General features: G+C 40.8%; 1 protein-coding gene across 1 annotated transcript in view; it reads right to left on the reverse strand.

Annotated features, from left to right (window-relative positions):
• Positions 1 to 20179: 20179 nt before the first annotated feature.
• Positions 20180 to 24122, reverse strand: part of TBK1 (TANK binding kinase 1) — a 49338-nt gene continuing 45395 nt past the window's right edge. Inside the window, exons 19-21 of the mRNA XM_081127243.1 lie at positions 23829 to 23935; positions 23529 to 23600; positions 20180 to 20558 (exon numbers count right to left, since the gene is read on the reverse strand). Of these exons, the coding sequence (XP_080983369.1) occupies positions 20507 to 20558; positions 23529 to 23600; positions 23829 to 23935 (231 nt within the window). The 3' untranslated portion in view covers positions 20180 to 20506. The remainder of the gene's footprint in view (positions 20559 to 23528; positions 23601 to 23828; positions 23936 to 24122) is intronic.

Genomic DNA, 24122 nt, shown 5'->3' on the forward strand with positions numbered 1-24122 from the left:
CTCTCTCTCTCAAAATAATTTACTGTACTGCGCTCACCTTTTCACTTAAAGGAAGCACTTTACGGCTTCTCTCTGGAATTTCTGAATTGCCGGCATCACTGCTCTTGTGCTTTGGGGCCATTTTGAAGTAAAATTAGGGTTACTTGAATTGAGAAAAATGAAAACACTTTCACAGTGAAGTCCAGCAGCACTGCAGACCTCTAGGTCTCAATATAAAACCATGACAGTCAACCTGATCACCGAGATTTCTACTCAGTGACTAGTGGGCGGGGGCCTGTGCAGTGCGGATACCCTGGGTGAAAGGGAGGAGCAGCGGGCAGGCGAAATCTGCCCAGAACAGCGGCAACTGACAACTTATGAATTGTTTATTTCTGGAACTTTCCATTTAATATTTTTGGGCTATGGTTGACCGTGGGTAACAAAAACCTCAGAAAATGAAACGCAGATAAGGGGGGACTACTGTACTTCCAAGAATGCTAGGAAGCCCCACTTCATGTGGTAAATCAGATCACGTTCCCAGGGCTGGGGGGAGGAGGGCAAGGGCCGCTATGATTGTCGAGAGTTAAAAGAAGCGACACTGTCATTAGCATTCTTCAACCAGGTCCATAAACAGGACTGTTTTCTATTTGTAATGACAGTCACACTCCGGCCTGAGAGCAGGAATTGCTGTCTAGTGTCGTCCTTGCTAAAAACTCTAAGCATCTTCTCCCCAGTGGCCGCCTGCTAGAGGTTAGAAATCCTTGTAGCTGCGCTTTTCTGTCCCTGATCGCCCTCTTTTGTCGACTTTGAGGCATTTCTATCCCTTGGTTAAGTCAGTCTTCTGGGGAAGGTGGCATTGCTTCGCTTTCCTGGAGTCCTGAGGCAGGGAGGAGAAGCTGCCAGACCTCCCAGAGGGAGGCAGGCAGGATTCGGTGCAAGCCCCTCAGCAGCACAGAAATAGCATTTCTTATTTCTCAGCTGGCTCTGTCATTTATCAGCGTGTGATCCGGGTTCTCAGTTTTCACATCTATAAAACCAAGGGCGCTTTCTAGGTGACCTCCAAGGTCTCTGTAAATTCTGATTTCCTCTGAGATTCTCAAATTGGAGTTTGCACAACGTAGGGACAGAGGGATGCTATGGAATCCACACAAAGCTACAGGCTAAATATGGTTCATCTTTCTGGAGCAATAACATATTTTATATTAAAACAAAACTGGGAGTGTGATGGAAATCTGAATTACCAAGTTTTTTGTTTGTTTGTGTGTGTGTGTGTGTGTGTGAGAGAGAGAGAGAGAGAGAGAGATTTGTTGTTCTACTTATTTGAGCATAAGCATTCATTGGTTGCTTCTTGTATGTGCCCTGACTGGAGAGCAAATCCGAAACCTTGGCCTACCTGGAAGATGCTCTAACTAACTGAGCTACACGGCCAGGGCCCAAGGTTGTTTTTTGTTTTTGTTTTTGTTTTGTTTTTTTGTTTTTTTAAATGAGGTTAAAAAATGTTTATTTTGGAAAAAACAGAGATAATGGTTGAACAACATTGTGAATGTAATTAATGCCACTGAATTTGTATATTTAGCAATGGTTAAAACAGCAAATTTTCTGTTATATATGTATTTACCACAATAAAAAAGTTAAAAAGCAGTGTTTAGATAGACTAGAGTATCCAGAAATAAACCCACACATATTTATTTAATCAACTGATTTTTGACAAAAGTAAAAAGGCAATTCAGAGAGGATAATACATCATCTGCATATTGTATGGTGTGTTCGCCACCCAAAGTCGAGGCTCCTTCCATCACCATTTATCCCCCCCCACCCTCTCCTGCCTTTCCCACTCTCATTTCCCTCTGGTAATCACCATACTGTTCTCTGTCTATGCGGGTTTTTGTTGTTTGTTTTTGTTTTGCTTAATTCCTTCACCTTTTTCATCCAGCCCCCAGCCCTTCTGACAGCTATGAAGAAAGGACAATCTTTTTAACAAGTGGTGCTAGGACAATTGGATATTCGTATACATTTTGCATATTTTAAAATAAACTTCAATTCATACCTCTCACCATATGCAAGAATTAATTCAAAATGGATTACAGAGCTAAATTTAAAACCTTAAGTCATAAAATTTCTAGAAGAAAACATAGGACATTTTTTGTGCTATTGGGTTAGGCAAAGATTTCTTAGATAAGGCACCAAAGGCATAATTAATACAATTAAAAAACTGATAAGTCTAATTTCATAAAAATTAAGAATTTTTTGTCTTCAAAAAACACTAAGAAGTGAAAAGACAGAGCACAGACTGGAAGTAAATATTTTCAAATCCCATATCTGATAAAGGAATATATAATGAGCCTCAAAACTTAATAACTAGAGAGCAAACAACCCAATTTTAAAAATGGGCAAAAGATTGGAACAGACTTCACCTTCCTCAAAACAAAAGATATACAGATGTCAAATAAGTACGTAAAAAGATGCTCAACATTATTAGTCATTAGAGAAATGCAAATTAAACCCACAAGGTGACACTGCTAGACACCTATTAGAATCGCCAGAGTGAAAGCGTGAGCAGATCAGGTGCTGGACAGGAGCGACTAGAGCCCTTATGTGCTGCTGGTGGGGATACAGAAGTGGGACTTCCTTGGAAGACATTGAACAGTTTCTTTAAAGGTTAAATACACATCTACCATATGACCCAGCTATTCCTCTTCTACGCACTCACCCAAGAGAGAGCATATGTCCATACAAAGACCTGTACACCAATAATCATAGCAACTTTATTTTTATTTTTTTATTTTTAAAAATTACTATGGTGGCTGACTTTTCCCCCTCATGTTGGTGCGGTTCTTTTTTTTCTTCTTTTTTTCATTTGTTAAAAATAGCAGCTTTATTTTTGATAGCTCCAAACTGGAAACAATTCCAACGTTCATCAACAGGTAAATAAATAAACAAATTTTGCTACAATGAAATATGCACTATTCGGCCATTTAAAAACACACACAAACTAATCTGATACAGTATGGATGACTTTCAAAATAATTATGCTGAGTAAAAGAAGTCAGACCAAAATAAAGAGTCCATATTGTATGATTTCATTTACATAGCGTATCAGAAAATGCAAACTAATCTATAGCCACAGAGAGCAGATCAGGGGTCACTTGGGGGTGGGGGACAAAAAGGGTGAAAGGGAAGAAATGCAAAGCGGTGTGAGGAAGTTTCTGTGGGTGATGGATATGTTCACTCTCTTGATAGTGGTGACTGCAGGGTTAGGGGGTCAAGCTCTTCTGAGATGGGAGTGTCTTGGTAGAAAAGTTTGCAGGGTCTCAAGTAGCAGGGCAAATGCACAGTACTAGAGAGGAAACCCTTCACCAAAATGGATCGCCACGAGATAGGAAGACCGAGTCACTTGAGATCTATCTCCTTTCTTTGTCTGTCATAGTACTGATTTGGGTGAACAATCTGTAGGTCAGGTTTCTCTGTTTTTCCAAATAAACCATATTACCTATTTCATTGATGAGAATATTCTGATTATAAGTAATAAGAAACCTATCTTGAGCTGACTTAAGCCAATAAAGGAATTTATTGGCTCACATACTGATAATCCATTCAGGTACGGCTGGATCTAGGAACTCAGATAAGATCATTGGTTCTTGATCTATCTCTGTTCCTCTGCTCTTGTCCCTGTGAGAGCTCCTCTTTCAGGAAGGCCTTCTCTCATGGTGGCAAGGTGACTGCCAGCAGCTCCAGGCCTATAGCTGGCAGACAGAGCGCTTCTTTTTCCTAAGAATTCTATCAAATGATCCAGGATTGACTCTGGTTGGATGGACTATCTAGGTGTTAGAAAATGCTGTTTGGCCAGGTTTGGGTCATGTGCCCACCCATGGATCAAGTGTAAGTAGGGAATGAGTGGTTCATCAAAGAAAATCGGATATCCACCACACCTTCAACTTTAACCCTGCAAAGACGTAACAATTAACTTACTGTGGTACTTAATTCTATTCTGAAAATTTGACTTTGGAAAGTATTGCATTTTGTATTAAAGATACATAAGATTATGGGCTCACATGATTAGGGTCATTTAAGTTCTAATCAGTGAGCATAGCAGATTTTCTACCCCCCATTCCTTTTAAGCTGTGGCTTAAAAGCTAATTGTATTTCACTGCATATGATCTTGATCATTCAGCCTAGGAAAATGCACAAGGAAGTAAAAATAAAAGCTACCCCTGCTGTACTAAGCATTTTCTATAGATAGTACTTAACTTTTTCAGGAACCCTGTAGGAATGTTACAGATGAGGGGGCTGAGGTTCAGAAAAGCTAAGTAACTTGTCCAAAGGCTGAGCTTGCGAGTGGTGAAGGGGATCAGAATGTGGCCCATCTGATGCTGAAGCTGTGCTCTTAGCTGCTGTTTGTAGACTTCTGTCTGCAGCATTAACCAGCCACCAGGTGTCACAGCTGCAGGGGGCCTGGCACAGGAGCCTCAGCTCAGCCTCTCAGCCCCACCTGCCCTGTGCATTTTTATCAGCGCCCACTCAAGGGCCGTTAGGGATGAAATGAGGTGAACCTACACTTTCAATTTGTTCTCCTGTTAATGCTAAAGGGAGGTTTCCTTTATAGCCAATTTAATATATAAGGGCTATTTTGGGTTCCTAACATCGGGCTAACAAAGGAATGTCCCCTTTTCAGTACATTTCAATGTGCCTTTTAAAAACACTGTAACCAGAGGTTGGTGGGGAGTCTAGAGCACTGGCCTAGTTAGAAGTAGACCTGAATTCCCCTCTTTCTGGCTTTTCCCACAATGCCCTGTGTGACCTTGGAAAATCCACTTAACCTCTCTGAGTCTGTTGCCTGAACTGATGTTGGGTTAGATCAGTGTTTACTGATGGCAGTAACATACAATGGTGGTCCTTAAAATGAATGTTTTAAATTTTCAGCACTTACCTATTAATTTTACTATGTAAAACATATCATAGTACATCAAATCAATTATTTCCCAGGTACCACTTCTTAGGATGACACTAAGTTAAAAGGGCAAATTATTTAGTAGATTTATGCATTCGTTGGTTGAGTGGTGTATGTGCCCTGGCTAGGGGTCAAACCTGCAACCTTGGCGCACCAGGAGGCTGCTCTAACCAACTGAGCCACTCCGCCAGGGCCTGTCATTGTCATCTTTATTCTACAGAAGAGGACACCAGGACACAGAGGGGTTAAGTTCCTGTCTTACAGTCACCTGCCAACACGTGGCAAAGCCAGGATCTGCCCTCACCATGTTTCTAGGCCTTGTGCTCTGCTGGCACCCTTGGTGGAGAGCAAAGGACTCACGAGTCACGGAGGCCCAGAGCCAGGATTCTGTAACCCAACAGGTGTCAGACGGAGGACGGCCTGAGCATCGCCCGGGAGCTGTTAAAACTGCAGATGCACATTCCCTCCCCCAGGAACCCTGCGCTTAGATTGCAGGGGTGCAGGAAGGCGGCTTTCGCAATCTCCCAGGTGGTTCTGAGGCAGCTGGACCTATGGTCTCACGCGAGGAGGGGCTGCAATCCCAGGAGTAATTAGAGTAACAAGCAGCTGCTGGGAGATGAAATCACTGCAGACTTTTCTCGAGGTTCACCCGGCCTGTCCCTCCCCTCTGGGGCTTTCTGCAGCCTGTGGGACAGAAGTAAGGAGCTGACTCGACGTCTCTTTCGACTGTTCCTTTCCAGGCATCGCAGCGGCGGTGAGGAATTGAAAGATCTTTGTCGTCGTCTGTTCTGACAGCAGATCTCTACCTTCCTTTTATTACAGTACCAGTGATAAAAGAAGCTCCAAAGCAGAGATCGGTAGGAAAGTAGAAAAAAATGCAGGGCAGAGCAGAAGAAACCTGTCTGCGGGCTCGGTCACCCACGCTCACCGCTGCCACCCACCAGCTCATTCCCCTTTGCGGCCAAGGCTCATTATGACCCAGGACGACTGAGCATGTGGGGCTTAACCAGGCTGAAAAGAAGTGAAAGAATATGCCTGACTCCTCCAGAGAGGCAATGAGGATGAGAGATGCTTGTGCCCAGCTTGGTTCTGCTGGTCAGGCCCCTGAAAAGTGAGGGGGGTGGGGGCTGAAAGGACACAGGAGTGAGGATGTTTTCAGAGCCATGGGAAAGAAGGAAGCGACCTTTTGGTTGTATTTCCCCCGGAGCCCCAATCTAGGAAATAGATAAGAAACGTACCCAAATAACTTCCATTTAAAGCACAAGGTGGTAGCAAGCACCATAGGAAAAGTACAACGCTTTTCAGACAGGCATGGGGCACACTGGACGAGCAGATGAATGGAAACAGGTCAGAACTCTCAGCCCTGATGCCCAGCAATTGGCGGAACAGCATGAGGCTGGGACAAGAGCTCTCCGCTTGCCACCGTCCCCACCATTTCCCATTTTCCTGGCACTTGGCCCTCTCGTTCATTTAAGTCCTGCCTGGATTCTTGCAGACGCCTGAGGGTGCTGGTGTGGTCACCGCAGAGGATGCGGTGCAAGAAGTGGGCGGAGATGAGACTGGCCTTGTGGGCTGCATGGGCATGGGCCTTGAATGCCACACAAAGGAGTTGGCACCTTAAAAGCCAGTGGCTCTCGCTGGAGTGTGGGCGCCCTCTCCATAGCCTGCACCTTGCCGCCACTGAGTGTGTTGTGTATGGGAATGAATGGGGTGGAGGTAGAACAGCAGCTGGGAACCGAAGCTGTAAGCAACGGGGAACCACACAACAGTGGTGGCTTGGGAAGGCCATGAGCACACTTGTATTTAGAAACATCACTCTAGGGGGGGAGCTGGGAGGCTGAAGGAAGGAAGGATGATTGAATGTAAGAACTGCTAGCAAGTGACAACAGTCATCTGGCTGGGACTTGGGACCCACCTCCCACCACCAGCTTCCCCAGTTCTCCCTGAATTGGTCGCCTGACCAGCTCAGGTGTGGGGTGTGGGGCCTATCAGCCCTAGGTGGTGAAGACCACTTTATGACAAACACTTGTCCTGGTTGCCGTTTGTTTGTTTCCTTCTTCAGCCACCCAGAGTTCACGTCTTTGGTCTTGGCCCGGAGGTGGCTCTGGCTCATGTGCAGATTTGGGAACGTGTCCTCAGGTAGCTCCTGCTGAAGGCTGGTGGACTTAGGAGTCAGAGGGAGCTTTTTGGAAGCTTGGGGGACAGCTTTATCTGCAAGGGAATGCCTGTACAAGGAAGCCCATTCTTTCAAGCAAATGAACAGAGAAGGAATTTCAGAGAAAGAATAGGGCACAGGTTTGAAAAATGTGGGCATCTAGCCCAGCCGGCATGGCTCAAAGGTTAAGCATCGACCTAGGATCCAGGAGATCGTGGTTTGATTCCCGGTCTGAATCAGTACTGCTGGCCCACCCCCTCCACCCTCCACCCTCCACCCTCCATACCCCACCCCCATGCCTGACCACCTGGATTTGGGAATGTAGCTGGTCTAGAAGCAATGCTCTGTTTCTGGATCCCAGAGGGGCTCAGCAGCCCAGTGTAGCGGGAGGGGAATGGAAGTGAGGCTATCTTTTCTCACCTCCCTTCCCTAGGGAAGGAGGGTACCAGGGTTAGTTCTCTAAGTTTTGTTGCATCTTAAACCCCTCTTGGGACAGAGAAACACCTTTATCCCCAACCTCTTCAGCTGAAACCAAACAGGTGGATGGCTGTGGAAATCACAGCCAAGAGAATAACTGTGGCAGTGGGAGTGAGGGAGACTCACGGTCTCTTCATTTCTTGGGTTGGCACTCTTGGTATACAACGTTCACAGTCACTTTCTCTTGGTAAAATATCCGAGAAAGCAGATCATCCAAACCATCTCATAGTGACCAGTGACAGGAGACTTCATCAGGTGCTATGTGCATGGATGTGTTTGCTCTTTTACGTGCACGCTGGGCTGGGTGGGAGGGGGAGGAAGGGTGGGGTGAGAGATTAAAGAATTCTAACCACATATTTCAACAATAGCACTGGGCACATCCTATTGCAGGCCTACCACTGTGCTGGGGCCTCAGTGACTCAAAGAAGCTGATGACAGGTCCCTGGCAATCTCTTCCCATGTCCCCAGCAGGAGCCGAGATGAGAACAATAGACTTGACATCTGGGAAACAGAAGTTCTGCCGCAATTGCTGTTTTTATTTTATACGCTCTGAAAAAAATAAAAGAATCATTCTGAGCCCAGAGAAGACCCATCCTGCAACACAGGCTTTTTGGTGTTTTCAAAGGTGTTCTACTTTGATGGAACTTTCCCGATCTGCGTGGAAAACCATGTCATAGGAAACACAATGCGTTTCCAAGGGCATTTGCTTTCATGCCTCCTGGTGTTCCAAAGAGCTCGCTGTTTCTAAAGAATTTATAAGTGGCTTTTTGTCTGACATTCCGTCAAGACTACAGTGGTAGCCGCTGCTCTTGGAGTTTCTCTGTGCCGCCCAGGATGACAAGAAGAAAGATGCAAGACAAAGGCCCCGTGAACAAATCTGGGGCAAGGCCAAAAGAAGACATGGTCCAAAGGCAAGGTCAGGACAAGCTCAATAATCTAGTCTTGTTTGACAAAGCAATATATGACAAACTGTAAGGAGGTTCCCAACTATAAGCTTATAACCTTGGCTGTTGTCTCTGAGACTGAAGACCCGAGGTGCCTTGGCCTGCACCGCCCCTCAGGAGCTCCTCAGTGAAGGACTTACTCAACTAGTTTCAAAACATGGGGCTCAGGTAATCTACACTGGAAACACCAAGACCGGGGGTGGTCCAGCTGTTGGAGAAAGTGCATGAATAACAGGTCCCACCAGCTGTATGTTTTGAAAAATAAAACTTTATCAAATTTAAAAAAAGAATTTATAAGTATGGAATTAAAAATTTGGAGCTTTGCAAATTGAGCTTTGTGGAATTGCACAGACTCCCCTGCTTTTCTAGGGATGAATCAACCAGTAAGTAGAAGGGCTGTGTTCCTGCTATTTTAGGGAAGAGACCCCAGAGGGTTCTGAAGGTGGGGGGAAGCTCAAACTCAGGCATAGCCCAAACTCATTCACTCGCCCAGACTGAGTCACTTTCAGGGGCATCACCTGGGCAAGTTGGGAAGCCTCTTTGAGCCTGTGCGCTCTGACCCTCCTCGATCCCCTCTTTGGCTGTAATAAAGTGGGATGGGGCTAGCACCGGCAGCGCTGCAGAACAGGCTCCAGACACAGTTGCCACCCAATAAATGGTAATGACCCCAGTGAAACTTTGGAAAACAAAAGCATAAACCCATGGAAGTGAGAAAAATATTACCTATGATCCCGATATCCATGGGCACTGTTCTCTCTTCCTTTGTGCATGTTATATGATCCATATGTAACTTTTCTGCGTCAGATGATCAGGTTGGGCTTTCAAAATTAACCCTTTCTTGACTTTAATTTTGGCCTAGGCTGATTTACCTATTTTCAGAGTTTTTGTCTTATTAGTACACCTCCCTGACATGGGGGGGCATTCTCAAGGGGGGATGTGGGCTAGAGGGGAGGGGAGGAAAGAACAGAAAAGCTGTAATCTGATTGGGAGGCCAGTCTCAGCCTCTCGGGAGGAATGCTGGCCTCTTTCCCTGCCAGCGCCCCAGGAGTGGGGGACAGAGGTCTCCGTCTAAGAACGTTCCTCAGCGCCCTATTGCTGTAATCCCACCTCCCCCCCGTCTCAGTAGCACACCTGGTCAGGAGCACAGCTGAGCATGATTGCAGGGAAGCATGGAGGAGGCGGGTCCCTAACAGCGGGAATGGCACTGGGCCCGGTTCTTGGGTGGGGTGGGGGGCCTGCCTCTGCCCCCCTTCAGGCCATAACCAGGGGGCTCCTGCACTGATGAAGGTAACCCCAGTCTCCACACCCTTCATCGACGACCCTGCAAGCCGTTTCCAGCTGCATGGAGTAAATGTGGCTTCCATCCACCTTCTCTGTTTGCAGACCTCTGTTATCAGCAGGCTAATTCTAGAGCCCTTGGGGAGACTCTGCAACCAGTTGACGCCACCTTCACTTATACTAAAGAATGACCATCTGTAGTGCCATTGAGCTCATAAACATTTAAAAAATTATTTATTCTATTGTGGTAAGGACATTTAACATGAGATCCTCTTATCAGATTTTAAAGGTACAATACAGTATTGTTACCTATAGGGATAATGTGCAGATCTCTAGAATTTACTCATCTTGCATAACTGAAATTCCTTACGCAAACCCTCTCCTGCAGCCCCTGGCAACCACCATTCTGTTCTTTGCTTCTATGAGTTTGGCTCTTTTAGATACCCCACATAAGTGGAATCATACAGTATTAGTCCTTCTGTGACTGATTATTTCACTTAGCATAATATCCTCAAGGTTCATTCAAATTGTCACATATTGCAGAATTTCCTTTTTATTATTATTATTTCTATTTTTAATCCTCACAGAGGATATTTTTTCCATTCCTTTTCAGAGAGAGTGGAAGAGAGAGAGAGAGAGAGAAACATCGATGTGAGACACATCGATTGGTTGCCTCCTGCACGTGCCCCAACCGGGCCGGGGGATCAAGCCTGCAACCGAGGTACGTGCCCTTGATCAGAATCGAACCCGAGACCCTTCAGTCTTTGGGCTGACACTCTAACCAATGAGCCAAACTGGCTAGGGCGGATTTCTTTTTAAAGGTGGAATAATATTCCATTGTATGTATATACCACATTTTAAAAAATCCACTCATCTGTTAATGGACACTGGTTACTTCCACATCTTAATTATTGTGAACAGTGTTGCAATATCTCTGCGTGCTAATATCTCTTTGAGATCCTGATTTCAATTCTTTTGGACAAATACCCAGAAGTGGGGTTACTGGGTCATATTGCTGGACCACTGAATTTTTTGAGGAACATCCATACTGTTTTCCACAGTGGCTGCACCGTTCTGAATTCTCACCAAGAGTACATGGGCTCCAATTGCTCCACTTCCTCGCAAACACTTGTTGTCTTTTGTCTTTCTGATAATAGCCACCCTGACAGGTGTGAGGTGATGTCTCATTTTGGTTCTGATTTGCATTTCCCTGCTAATTAGTGAAGTTGAGCATCTTTTCATGTACCTGTTGGTACATCTTTTCATGTACCATTTGTATGTCTTCTTTGGAGGAACGTCTGTTCAAGTCCTTTGCTCATTTTAAAAACAAGCTATTAGTTTTTGCTATTGAGTTACAGGAGTTCCTTTTATATTTTGGAAATTAATACCTTATCGGATATATAGTTTGCAAATATTTTCTCCCACTCAGTAGGTTGCCTTTTTACTCTACTGATGGTTTCCTTTGCTGTGAAGAATTAGTTTGACACAGTCCCGGTTGTCTATTGTGCTTTTGTTGCTGGGCCCATAAACATTTAAAATCCATCTTCCTAAGACTTTAATGTGGACTCTCCTGAGGCTATACCAACAACAGCAATTTAATCAGTCCCTTTAGCTTCTCTTTTTTTCAGTGTCCTCTTTTCAGTAATGACCTCAATATTTTACCTCCCAGGAATAGTAACAGAAATCCAGAGACAATAGTAACAGAAACACCACAATCACATTTAACACATAATATCCAGGCTCCTAGTCTGGGAACCTCTAGTTCTTTTTTGTTTAAAAAGATAAAAAATTAGCAGCTTCTTGTTTCTTTTTACCTTTTTATAAAAGCAGCTTCTTGAATACACCATTATGACTAGAAATAGAAGCTAAAACCTATTCAGTACTTATGTCAGGTTCTGATCTAAATGCATTATTTCCATCAGCTCACTTATTCCTCATGAATACTCCAACAGGGGAGGTACTATTATTATCCCAATTTCAGAGAGAGTCTGAGGAACCTGCCCACAATCACATACAGAAGGCAGTGACCTAGGCAGTTGGCACAGCGCCATACAGATTGGGACCTAGGCAGTTGGTTCCAGCGCCTGTGCTCTTCACCACAGTGCTGCTCTGATCTTAAATCTCTTCAGAGCACACACTAAGTGTGTGTGTGTGTGTGTGTGTGTGTAGATTAACTTTCTTGCAGTGTAGTTGACATGCAATAAAATGCACATATTTTCAGCTGGATGAGGTTTTTTGTTTGTTTGTTTTTAACCCTTACCCAAGGATATTTTTTCCATTGCTTTTCAGTGAGAGTGGAAGGGAGAGAGAGAGAGAGAAACATCGATGTGAGAGAGGCACATCGACTGGTTGCCTCCCAAACGAGTCCTCAGCGGGGCCAGGGATGGAGCCTGCAACCCAGGTCCATGCCCTTGGCTGGAATCGAACCTGGCACTCTTCAGTCCGCAGGCCCATGCTCTAACCACTGAGCAAACCGGCCAGGGCTCAGCTGGATAAGTGCTGACGCCCACGCCCACGTACCCACCACCCCAATGAAAACATATTTCCATGAACTTCTGTGGATCTTCAGTCAGTCCTACTCACCTCTTGCCCGGTAACCACTGATATTCTAGCTCATATTTTCTGATCATTCTGAAAGAGTTTGGTTGTCTTATAAGCCATGATGAGGAGTTAAAGAGAAAATACTTAAAAAAAATTTTTTTTTTATAATCCTCACCCGAGGATATTTTTTCCATTGCTTTTCAAAGAGAGTGGGAGGGAGGGTGGGAGGAAGGGGGAGAGAGAGAGAAATACGTTGATGTGAGAGAGACACACTGATGGGTTGCCTCCCACACATGCCCATGCGGGGGGCTGGGGATTGAGCCTGTAACCAAGGTACGTGTCCTTGGCTGAATCGAACTCAGGACCCTTCAGTCCGAGGGCCAATGCTCTAACCACTGAGCAAAATCGGCACGGTCAAGAGAAAATATTTTTAAAATTTTAATAGGATAGGATTTTGTCCCCAAGGAGTATCCTGGAAGCAATGTCCAATTGGTGATTAGTCACGATTTGGAAAATGGAATGAAAAGCTGGGCTGTGAAAGCGATGGTCCTGCCATCGAAATTACATGACCAGGATGATTACTGGGAACCGCAAAGTGCCCTGGAGCCAGTGACGCATAAAACAATGCTTATTTTTATATATAGCTGCCTAAAACTGAGAACTTATACCTATAAATGGAGAGTCTAGTTATATATATTTTTAAAGGGCATGTACGCATTTGGTATGTAAGCTCCTTAAACAGGATTTAATGTAAATTATCAGATATAATGACAATTAACAACGCCAGTCCTATTTCTGTAGATGAATGACATGGTAGCATGCTGTTCTGCTATTGGATTTCAAGAAATTTCCTCCTTTTTGCTTTTCAGCAACAATACAGCTACTTTGTTATTGAATCTTATGCCATGGCACTGACAAAGTTGGAAGGAATCTTTAAGATCAAGCTCAAATCGGGGAGTTAAGTGACTTGCTCAGAGTCACGCAACTCTCAGTAGCAGAAGCAAGGTCCCTCTCTGAAATCCTGTGCTCTTTTCACTGGACGACAATGTTCTCAAGCTCTGAATTTTTCATGGAGAGCTGAGGTTTAAACCCTTGAATCGATTCAAAGTCAGAGGTTAGGAAATAGAGGAGAAATGAAGGAGAGTGAGTTAAAGCTGTGATAAAGCTCTTTGGGAGCCTTCACTTAATTATTAAAATAGCAATCATTGATCTTGCCTTGAGATCATTTAAGTTTTCAAGTGGGGTTGATTGGGTTAGAGGTACTTAGGGAAACCGTGGTACATTTCTATAGCAACCTTTAGATGACTATAGGTTATTGATGAGTGACAGGGTTCAATGCTGAAGAGATAACCTGATGTTGCGCTGTAGGTGGCCACAATCCACCAGTCAACATAGAAGTTTGGAGCAAGAATTCCTGGGCATTAGTAGATTTCTAAGAGTCAGTGCATTTTTTTTTTTTTAACTCATCCGACTCAAATCCCATATGGTGGGCTTCAGACATCAATTTGTAAGAGACACAATTATTAATTGCCCACTATATAAAACACTGTTAAACATTGAGGATAGAATAAAAGACAGTTATTGCTCTTGAGGAGATGCAGTTCTGTAAGGCATAGATTTCAATAATCTCATTAGAATGGGGTAATAGCTCCACAAAAGACTGTATTTCATCAGATGGTAAGTAAAAAGATTGTTGGAAACAGGCTATTAATCTCCAAACTAATGAAAATGCTAGCAAGCTTTGCTTTGGAAAAATAAATGACCAAACTTTCTAGGTACAGACTATCCACTGGTGAGGGCTATCTGTGAAGTATGTAGGGAGAGTTTATATGTTCACAGTCTCTGATATCTACACAGCACTGTGGTGTGGTTAAAAAAAAAAAAGCAAGCACTTGACCGGAAATTAGATGATCTAAGATGAAGTTCTGGTTCTTCCCATGTAATCGTTTGGGAGGAAGATTAAGCTATTTAACCTTTTGCACACAGTTTACTCATCTTTTGAGTGAAGGGATGGAGATGATTTTTCTAAGTTCTCTGGGGGCTATACCATTCCAAATTATGCTATCTTATATTGAGGGATAGTATATACAAACAGAGGGACTTTGAAGCTATTAAATTGTATTCCCCATATTTTGGTAGTAAAAAAATGAAAGAAAATATGAATTCCAGGAAAAATAGATAATTGAAATGTACTAGGTCTTACATTTTATAAATGTCTTAATCAGATCCCTTCCTTGGTGACTACAGGTCATAGTTGTTTCTGTGTTAATTAAAAGAGGGTCTGGTGCTGGATCACCTATCATATCATTAGATCTGATAATCTCTCGGACAAAGGGTAAATGTTAAATACCTGTGTAAGATGTAGAGCTACACGGGTGTCAAAGGAACATAATTATAATTTTAATTCAGTTGCAAGATGTAACATTATGAAGTAAAAGGCCTTGCTTACCTCAGTCTAGCCCGTATGTCCAACACTCCTCCCACCTGCAGAGAATGGAGGTGAAAGCCGGGCTCTGTCCAAGGTGCTTCCCACACTGAGTGCGAGAGGTCGTTACTCCCTTCAATTCCCTCTCCTTCGCCTTTCACATTCCGTCAGGCAAGGCTGGGCAGAACATGCAGAGCTTTGTGCAGGAGCATATTTAAATATTTAAGCTGGGCCCTGCCCACGTGGCTCAGCGGTTGAGCATCGACCTAGGATCCAGGAGATTGGGTTCGATTGCCAGTCAGGGCACATGCCCGGGCTGCGGGCTCGATCCCCAGCAGGGGGCGTGCAGGAGGCAGCCGATCAATGACTCTCATCATTGACGTTTCTCTCTCTCTCCCTCTCCCGTTCTCTCTCTGAAATCACTAAAGACATATTTAAATCAATCAATCAATAAATACATACATAAATATTTAAGGGGCTTAAAATCTCTCATCAATCCCTGACTAGAATATGCTACACAAGTTGACCCAAACAAAAGAAATATAAGGTCCATTTACCTTTTCAGTTTCCTGGAAAAAGGAAGGGAACTCACTGTGATTAGGTTATTCTGAGGCATTTTAGTTCCACAAGCAAATTAAGATTCATGGAAAATAAGAGGTTTGTTTTGTTTTGTTTTTGTTTTTACTGGTTTTTTAAATCTAATATTTCCATCTCTCTAGAAACTTCTCTGAACCTAAATGCCTAAAAGGCATAAAATTGGATTATAAAAATACCCCTGGCTTTTAGTATAACCTCACCTTCAACTTGCTTTCTCTCAATTTTCCCTCAGACAACTACATTAACTCATACTTTTTAAAGGCTTTAAGAACTTTATTTTTCCCTCCTACTTGAGGGAGACTCCATTATAGTAACAGAAAAAAATGCATTTGAAGTGAAGCATTAGCCTGAGATAACTCACCCCCTTCTTGCCTCCAGAGCAACGGTGGTTCCGAGTCTCTGAGCAGGTCAGTGACTTGGGGAACCAGTAAAAGAGCCAACTGTTCTTCTGAAGGTCTCATTGAGGTCACTTCTTATGGCCATAGCAAGAACTACGAGCGTCCCAGACTCCTCTCCACAGAGCAGGCATGAGGAAAACACAGCAACGCCCACGTACGACACTTCAGCTGCGGACTCTTTTAGCCAGGACGCCTGGGGACACCTGTTAGCCCTAAATCCCCTTTCCGTGTCGCTCCTTTGGTTTGTCCTTTAGACCCTAGTCCTCATAACCAGAAACGTATTAATAGATGTTCTTTCTAAAGAAAGAGTTTTAAGCTTCAGAAACTCTAATCTAATGCAACACTTGGTAATTTTTAAGCACAGACACCCCCCTGCCCACCCTCGTTTGTAAAAACACAATTACTTTCATAGAGGAGCGAAGTAACCAGACCCACTAGCTCCGCATCCAACAGGATCGCCAATGGCAATTCGAAGGATGCAGTGATCAACAGGCTACTAGCCTTGATCCCATTTGTTTTGTACATTTTTCTCTGGAAAAATGATACGCATTTTAAACCTTGGCAGGAATTTATCCCAGAGAAAAAGAATTCAATTGATTCTTATGAGTCAAGAAACCTGTGAAAGAACAAGATTTTTCCCCCCCAGAGCCCTGTTTTGGTCTTGCACCCTTTGCTGAATGTTTATCCAGCCCGTTCTTTAACATTATTGTATGTTATTTCAGCAGGCACCAGTGTTTAGTTGCCTACTGTGCAAATGGGACTGAGGTTCTCATCATCACCCCTGAAACGAAGTCTAACAATTGGTCCTTGAGCATCTGTTTATGTCAGAAGAAATAAACGCATTCACAGCTTGCTTAGTCCCTAAACTGCCTGCTGTAAGCATTTGGGCTCTGCTTTCACATGCTACACTCTTTAGAGCTGATTTACACTCTAAAAACACCCAAAGGACATTATTATATTACCAGTTTTAATTTCCAAGGCAGATGTTTTTGTTTTCTGTTTGATTCCATTTTTAGTATTTCTAAGAAATTTGGACTTGGAGTCTTCTTTATAAGTGACAAGTGGGGAGGAAGGCCAAATAAAACAAGCGTAAGACTTTTTCAGATACTTCGGTCTTAAAAGTGGAATGTGAGGTAGTGAACTCAGCTGAAACAATAGTGTTAAGACTGTTTTATGTTTTCTTTTCAACAATGTTTGCCCCAGAACCTCTGAGTTTTAAAAATCCGAGTAAGTGTAAACTTTCTGTAGCACTTCCTCAAAGACAAAGTACAATGCACTTCTGAGTGGAGTGAAACCAGGAAAGACTAGCTCTGATTGTGGCTGTAATTCTGAAGGAAGAATAAATTTTTGACATTTCAGTTGATATTGCTTATTCCTAGTGATAGTCCGTTTCTTAATCCCAAAAAACATCATCTTATTTCTAGTACAGAATGTCACAAAAAGTGATGTTCATTGCTTAAAAAACAAACAAAAATTCAGTATTACTGTAGGGTTTTTTTGGATAATTTACTAATATATTTTTATTTTTTAAAAATTTTAATTTTTTATTGTTGAAAGTATTACAAATGTCCCCCTTTCCGCCCCATTTGTCTCCTCTACCCTGCACCTCCCCCACCCAGGCCTTCACCACACTGTCTGTCTGTAGGTTATACATACATGCATGTATGTTCTTAGGTTAATCACTCCCGACCCACCCACCCCTGCCTTCCCTCTGGGGTCCCTCAGTCTGTTCCATGTCTCTGGATCTATTTTGTTCATTGGTTTATTTTATTCATTAGACTCCACATACGAGTAAGATCATGTGACACCTGTCCTTCTCTGACTGCCTCATTTCGCTTAGCATAATACTCTCCAGGTCTCACCATGTTGTCTCGAAGGGTAAGGGGTCCTTCGTTTTTACGGCTGCATAGTATTCCATGGTGTAAATGTTCGAGAAGGTGCTTGATATTTCAATCTTCTTGAGCTTGTAGAGACTTGTTTTGTCCTAACATGTGCCTAACATGTCTGTCTTTGAGAATGTCCCATGTGCACTGAGGAGATTGTATAGTCTACATCTTTGGGGTGAAATGTTTTGTAAATGTCAATTAAACCCATCTGATCTAGTGTGTGATTTAGAGTCACTGTTTTCTTGATTTTTTGGCTGGTAGATCCAGTAAAGTCAGTGGGGTGTTAAAGGCCCCTACTATGACTATTTCTGTCACTCTCTCCCTTAAAGTCTTCCACAAGTTTTTTTTTCTTTTCAGCCTGTGTCTTTTGTTTTGAGGTGTTTCTCTTGCAGACAGCATATATTTGGGTCTTATTTTCATAGAAGATATAATATTTTTAAGAAAATATTTCGAGGAAAAATCTATTATACCTAAGAAGAGACACTCTGCTTGACACAGTGTAATGAGGTCTATGACCCACGTGTATAGTATTTGGTAATTTTTCAAAAAATTGAAGCTAGAACTTTAAAAGATATTATGGGATTATTTTTCATGTCGTCCCTATCCTCTAATTCCTTTATTTCCTTGAAAATACTCTCTTATTTTCATATACTTTACCTTTACTTGTATCATTTTTGATTATTTCTTGTTCTTAGAACTATAATCTTTCATATTGAGTTAAATCACAAATACTTCTATTTGTATACCACTAATCCCTATCTTTTGGAAATATATTACAATATTGGGGGGAAAATGCTACGAAAACTAGAGATGCAACTTATTTTAAAGCTAATTATTTAGAACATTAGGTTAGCACACTGGTATCACCATGTATTTACTGACTTGAGATGTTTTAAATGAGGGTGCATTTTTGAGGGTAAAATATTGAAATAAAATGGTTTGATTTCCATGTTACTGTTTGGGTGTGAAAATTTAAAAAACTTCAACTAAAACTGGAGTGGGGAAGGCCTGAGGAGGGAGCTCTCACACCCTCCTACTCATCAGTGACCTCAAACGGGAAGAAGGAAGATTATCTCCGTGCCCAGCAACAAGCCCAGCCAATAGAAAGCACCACAGCTCAGCCAATGAGAAGCCGTCACCACCCTGAACTCTAACATCCTCACATAACCTTTCACTTTTCCTTGCTGATGACTCTCTTGCCACACCCTCCTTTCTACAAAAGGCTTCTATTTTGTGTTACTCCTTAGAGTAGCTCTCTGCTTGCTAGATGAGATGCTGCCCAATTCATAAATTAATAAAGCCAATAAGATATTAGTTGAATTTAGATTTTTAACCTGGGGAATAAAACAGTAAGTCTTAATATCAATTTATAAAAATATAATCCCCACTGCAAGGGTTTATTGGTGTTCTTTTCTAGAGGCATGAAAATAAAAAAATCTGTGAATATTAACTTATCATATAGTTTAAGTAATATTTTATCTAATATTCAGAGATATAACCATTTAAACTATACAATTAAAGGCATACATGTTAGATGATCAAATTGAAAATTAAAATCAAGAGGCCTTAAACACCCCTTCACCCTACACACTCTCAGAAACAGGTATTTGACAGGGGATAACTGTTTATATGAGTAAAGTCATTCAACCCATGCATTTATTTCTATAATGTGTATACGAGATATTTAAAATTCCTCACCACAATAATGCATCAATTTGAGATTTCAAATAAAATCCTAATCCATTTTCAGTTTTCCAATGTTTATGACAGTAAAATTTCTTTACTCTTTAGGGCATGGTATCTTTATCATGGCCATACAGGTTGTATATAATCGCACTTCAATAATCTGATACATTGGAAATCAAAACCCAAACAAATCCTTGTTGGACGAAATAATTTCTTGCTGAGCAAAAATCCTTTAGTCTAAAACTCTGTGTAGATTTTTCAGAGAATATCCCCTTTGGATTTGTGCAGCATAAATTTATGAAAGAACTTCTACTACACATGGAACCAGTGGGTTTAGAAGAGATACAAAATTGTCCCTACATGCAATAGTCTGAGACTAATTTACATCACCACCCATATTACTTCTTTCAAAAGATAACTCTTTGTTTCTCAGACTGTTGTACACAGAAAAATACAAATTCTTTACATTAAAACTGAGAAATTTATTGACATTTTTTCATGAAGTAGTAAGCAGAATTAAAGAAGAAATATACAGCTTAAAACAGTTGAAATGATCCTAAAATTTTTATGGCAATGTTAAATTCATGGCCAAATAAAAATGAATAGTTTTTAATAATTAAATCACTTAAAATTTTTGCTCAATAATTTATCTGAAAGTAAAAAGATATGAGGATAACTGGGATCTGAGTATCTTGTAAAATAAAATAATGCCACTTATCCTTCTAAAAAAAATTGTGATCCTTGTTAAAACAGTGGTTTGGTTCTGCTCCCCACCCACAGAAGCCACTTCTCCATTCTACCACTTAAAAAAGTATCAACATCAGTCTTCTGATTTGTAAGGATGCCAGCCAATTTGGTTCCATTTAACAATGTTTCCAGTAGACAGTCATAGATACAGGACTGAGCCTTAAGTAGAAGATTAGTATCTCAACATAGCAGTCATGGCTTTCTTCTAGTGCTCACTGAGGTCAAATATCCTCATATAATTATAAATGTTAAAAGGCAAAATTACATCTCAACAGCAGCCAAAAATTTATATATTTTTTATGTATTTACAATATTGTACATATTTACATGACCACATCAAATACTGAATTGTAGAAACAAGAGACCACCTATAAAGGCATTTTTTTTAATGCCTCGGCATTATTGTCTTGTGCAAACTGAAACTTTTCTCAGACTTCTTAGAAAGCTAAAGACAGTCAACATTGCGAAGGCCACCATCCATAGTTAAAGAGCCAAACCTAAAAACAGAAGAAAAAAGGCAATCTCAAAAGATGGATTTATTTGGCCCCTAACATTTTATGAGACTGACGCGCTACCTACTGCGCTAACAAGGCACCTGGCCCCTAACATTTTAAAGTAGACTATAGAATACTTTTCAGAAGAATAAATGTTATTTTTAAAGAGTTTAAGCAACTATGAGTTGCTCTATTTCTTACTGAAACACAGCATTATTATTATAAATATGTGAAAAAATACAAATCAGTGGCTTAGGAAGACTTCTTAAGAGAAAATGGAGTGATGTAATCCAGAAGCATTAGGAAGAACTGATAATTTCTTTTTGGTGCGGTGGGATTTATAAGCAAAGATGTGGAGTTGAGAGTACGTGTGACATACTGAAGGACAGTGAGGAGTGAAGTCTTCCTAGAACAGACTGTTATTTTGGTATATGTGCTGCCGAAGTGAGCACAGATTATTACTTTGGGAGAGTAGTGGGAAATAAAGTTGGATGAATAGGCTGGGGGTGGACTATTACATTCTTTGAATTCAAGTATGCATTTATACTTGACCTTTTAGATAACAGGAGTTCAGACATTTTTGAGCCAAGGGAGTGGCATGGTAAGACCAGTATTTGGGAAAATTACTTCGGCTGTAATACCCATGACAGATAGAAGTGCCTGGGGTTAAGGAAACAGGTGGTGCTATAACCACAGCTCACATGTGAAGGGAAAGGAGAACTGGATGAGGTTGATGAGATGAAATATGGAAATTTCCATTTTGAAGGAAGATTACCAAACTTGATGAAAGAGAGTAAAGAGGAGTAGTGCCTAAAATAATTTATGTTCAATGGAGTAGGAAAAAGGTTGTCTCACTGAAAAAGATCAGAAAATTGAGGGGAAACTAATTTGGAAAGGATGATAGTAAGTGATTTTTGACAGAAAGAAATCTGAAGTGACAGTGACAATCCCATTGAGACTGCACAAGACCTGACTTCTGCTGCTAGTTCTGACACAAATCCTTAAGTGGTCACTTAACATTTAGGTTATAATTATGCCATGTTATATCACCATATATTGTGAAAAAAACCTACAAATAAAACACAGGAGGAAATTACTTACTGGAACATGTTTTAGGAAGTGGGGATTTTATTCCATAAGGATAAGTGATTCAATATAAAAGTTTGTTCAAGTATATTTTAATAGTCTCCTCTACTTGCAGATTTTTAGCCTTACAAGATAAATTTAGGATTTAGCTAAAGTTGTGAAGAAATTATAAATTGGATACTATAAAAAGATAAATTACTATGTAGTTGCTATAAACCAATAAGAAATGTAAAGCCTAATAGGCAAGACACAGAAAAAAAACTGAATGAACATATAAAAAGATGCCTGACATCATTAACCAAAAAAAAGTGAATTAAAACAAGAAAGAAAGTTTTCACTAAACTGACAAACACTTAAAAAACTGGTAAAATTCAGTGTTAACAAAATCATACTCTTTGTTTGGGACTAGAACATACACACCTTTAAAGAACAAATTAACAATACCTATGCAAACTTAAATGTGCATGCCTTTTGACCCAACAACTCCACATCTGGAAACTGATCCCTCAAAAATTCTTATACAAGTAAATGAAGACACACATACAAGTATGTTCACTAAAGCATGGTTTGTAATTATGAAAAATCAGAAACAACTTAAATGCCCAACAAACAGGGATGTATTAAGTAGCTATGTTGGACCCTTACACTGGAAAATGAGACAGCTGTTGAAAATGAGAAAAACAGAGCTATGTGTATGGACTCTAAAAAGTACCTTTGACATTATAGCCTCAAGTGAAAAAAATAAGACTAAACCAATGTGAACAGAACGATTCCATTCTTATAAAACACACATATACAACAAACTATTCATAGTGATTACTTCTGTGGGGATGTGGTGGCATGGGAAAGGGCAGGTGGAATATTTTATTTACAAATTTTTACAATTATGTATTTATTGTTTGAAAATTTTAAAATAATTCATTAAATTAATTAAAAATTTTAACAATGCTATAGAAGTGTCTCATAACTTCTGCACATAGCTCAGAAATCATGTGATTTCCTGACAGCAAATCTTTCCAAGCCTTACAGATAGGTAGAGTGAGGGAAATATTTTAGGAGGAGATAGGAGGCTGGGTTGCAGTTCCAGCTTATCTTCTCAGGGTATGAATTTCAACGTTTGTAGAACATGAAGAGACTATCTGCTCTGCTACTGTATAGAAAGCACATTAAGTGACATGATGCAGTGTGGAAGTGCCCTGTAAGTGAACAAAACATCCTATAAGTGAAATATTTTTATTAGCATTTTAGGGAATAGAAAACCCACAGAGAGACGTCTGAGGGCTTGAAAGAGAAGGGCTATATTCCATTAGAGAGCCAATTATGATTTAACTTCTTTGAGGGACAAGGAAACAGCCATCCCAAAGTGGCTTTATTGGCTCTGGACATTTTCCAACTCTCTTTTTCCCCGACTTATTAGGATTCTGTAGATAAGAAGAAAACCCCTCAAAAAACTGTATTTACAGGTGGCACTCACCTGCAGGGAGGTTTGCAGTGAGCTCTGCAAATTACCCAGCACCAATCAGGGTGCTGGCATCTTATAAGCAACTCCAATTCCAAAATTGAAAATTATAATTCTAATGACATGTTATAAAAAATAATGTGCAAAAGATTTTCATTTCCACAAACTGATTCAAATAAGCAAATAAATAATTCTATTAACTGTGCTTATATAAAATGGAATCAGTCAGAGTTGACTTGTCTTTATCCAAACAACCCCAAACAAATTAAAAGGCATCATGGAAGCCACAATAAAAGGGGTCTGATTTTATATCCCTTTCCTACTGCCTAATCTATCGATATCAGAAAACAGAGACATATAAGTATAGGCACATATGTACTTGACTGCATATAAAATGACAGGGTAGAATGCTATCTGTATTAACTTACCTTTCTAAAATATGATTATTTTCAGCAAGTTCTTTAACCACCCCTTCCATTTCTTCTTTTAATTTCTTCATGCTGTACATACAAAATAAAGATAAATAAGCATCTCTGCTCAAAAAAGTATGCAGATGTTTTAGAATTGTATTTATATTATGTTTTAGTTCTATACTTGAACTAAGTCACTAGATAACATCTGCAAACATATTTGTAAGTATCAAAAAATTTCAATATAAAAGATCAAGCTCACAAACTGAAACAAAAACAAATGGAAACATCACAGTTACCAAATAATACATTTCTTACCCAAGGGTCATTTCTACTAATGTGTTAGAACATGGATAAATTGGGGCCATGGCATGTTTGATTCCACTGGAGGCTGCAAGCATTTTCTGAGGCAAAGTTTCTTGTAACTAGAACATCAAAAGATCCCACATTAATCACAGAACAAAGTACTTACTACAGATCTTAGATTAAATGTTATAGGTTTTAATAAGCCCTTTATAGCTTTATGTTTTAATTTCAAAACCATCACCGATATAATACTTAAATCAACACTTCAAAAAAATCTTTTATTAAGGATGATAAAATAATAGTCTT

The sequence above is a fragment of the Miniopterus schreibersii genome (genome assembly GCF_964146895.1).
Source record: "Miniopterus schreibersii genome assembly, chromosome: 2".
NCBI lineage: Eukaryota > Metazoa > Chordata > Mammalia > Chiroptera > Miniopteridae > Miniopterus > Miniopterus schreibersii.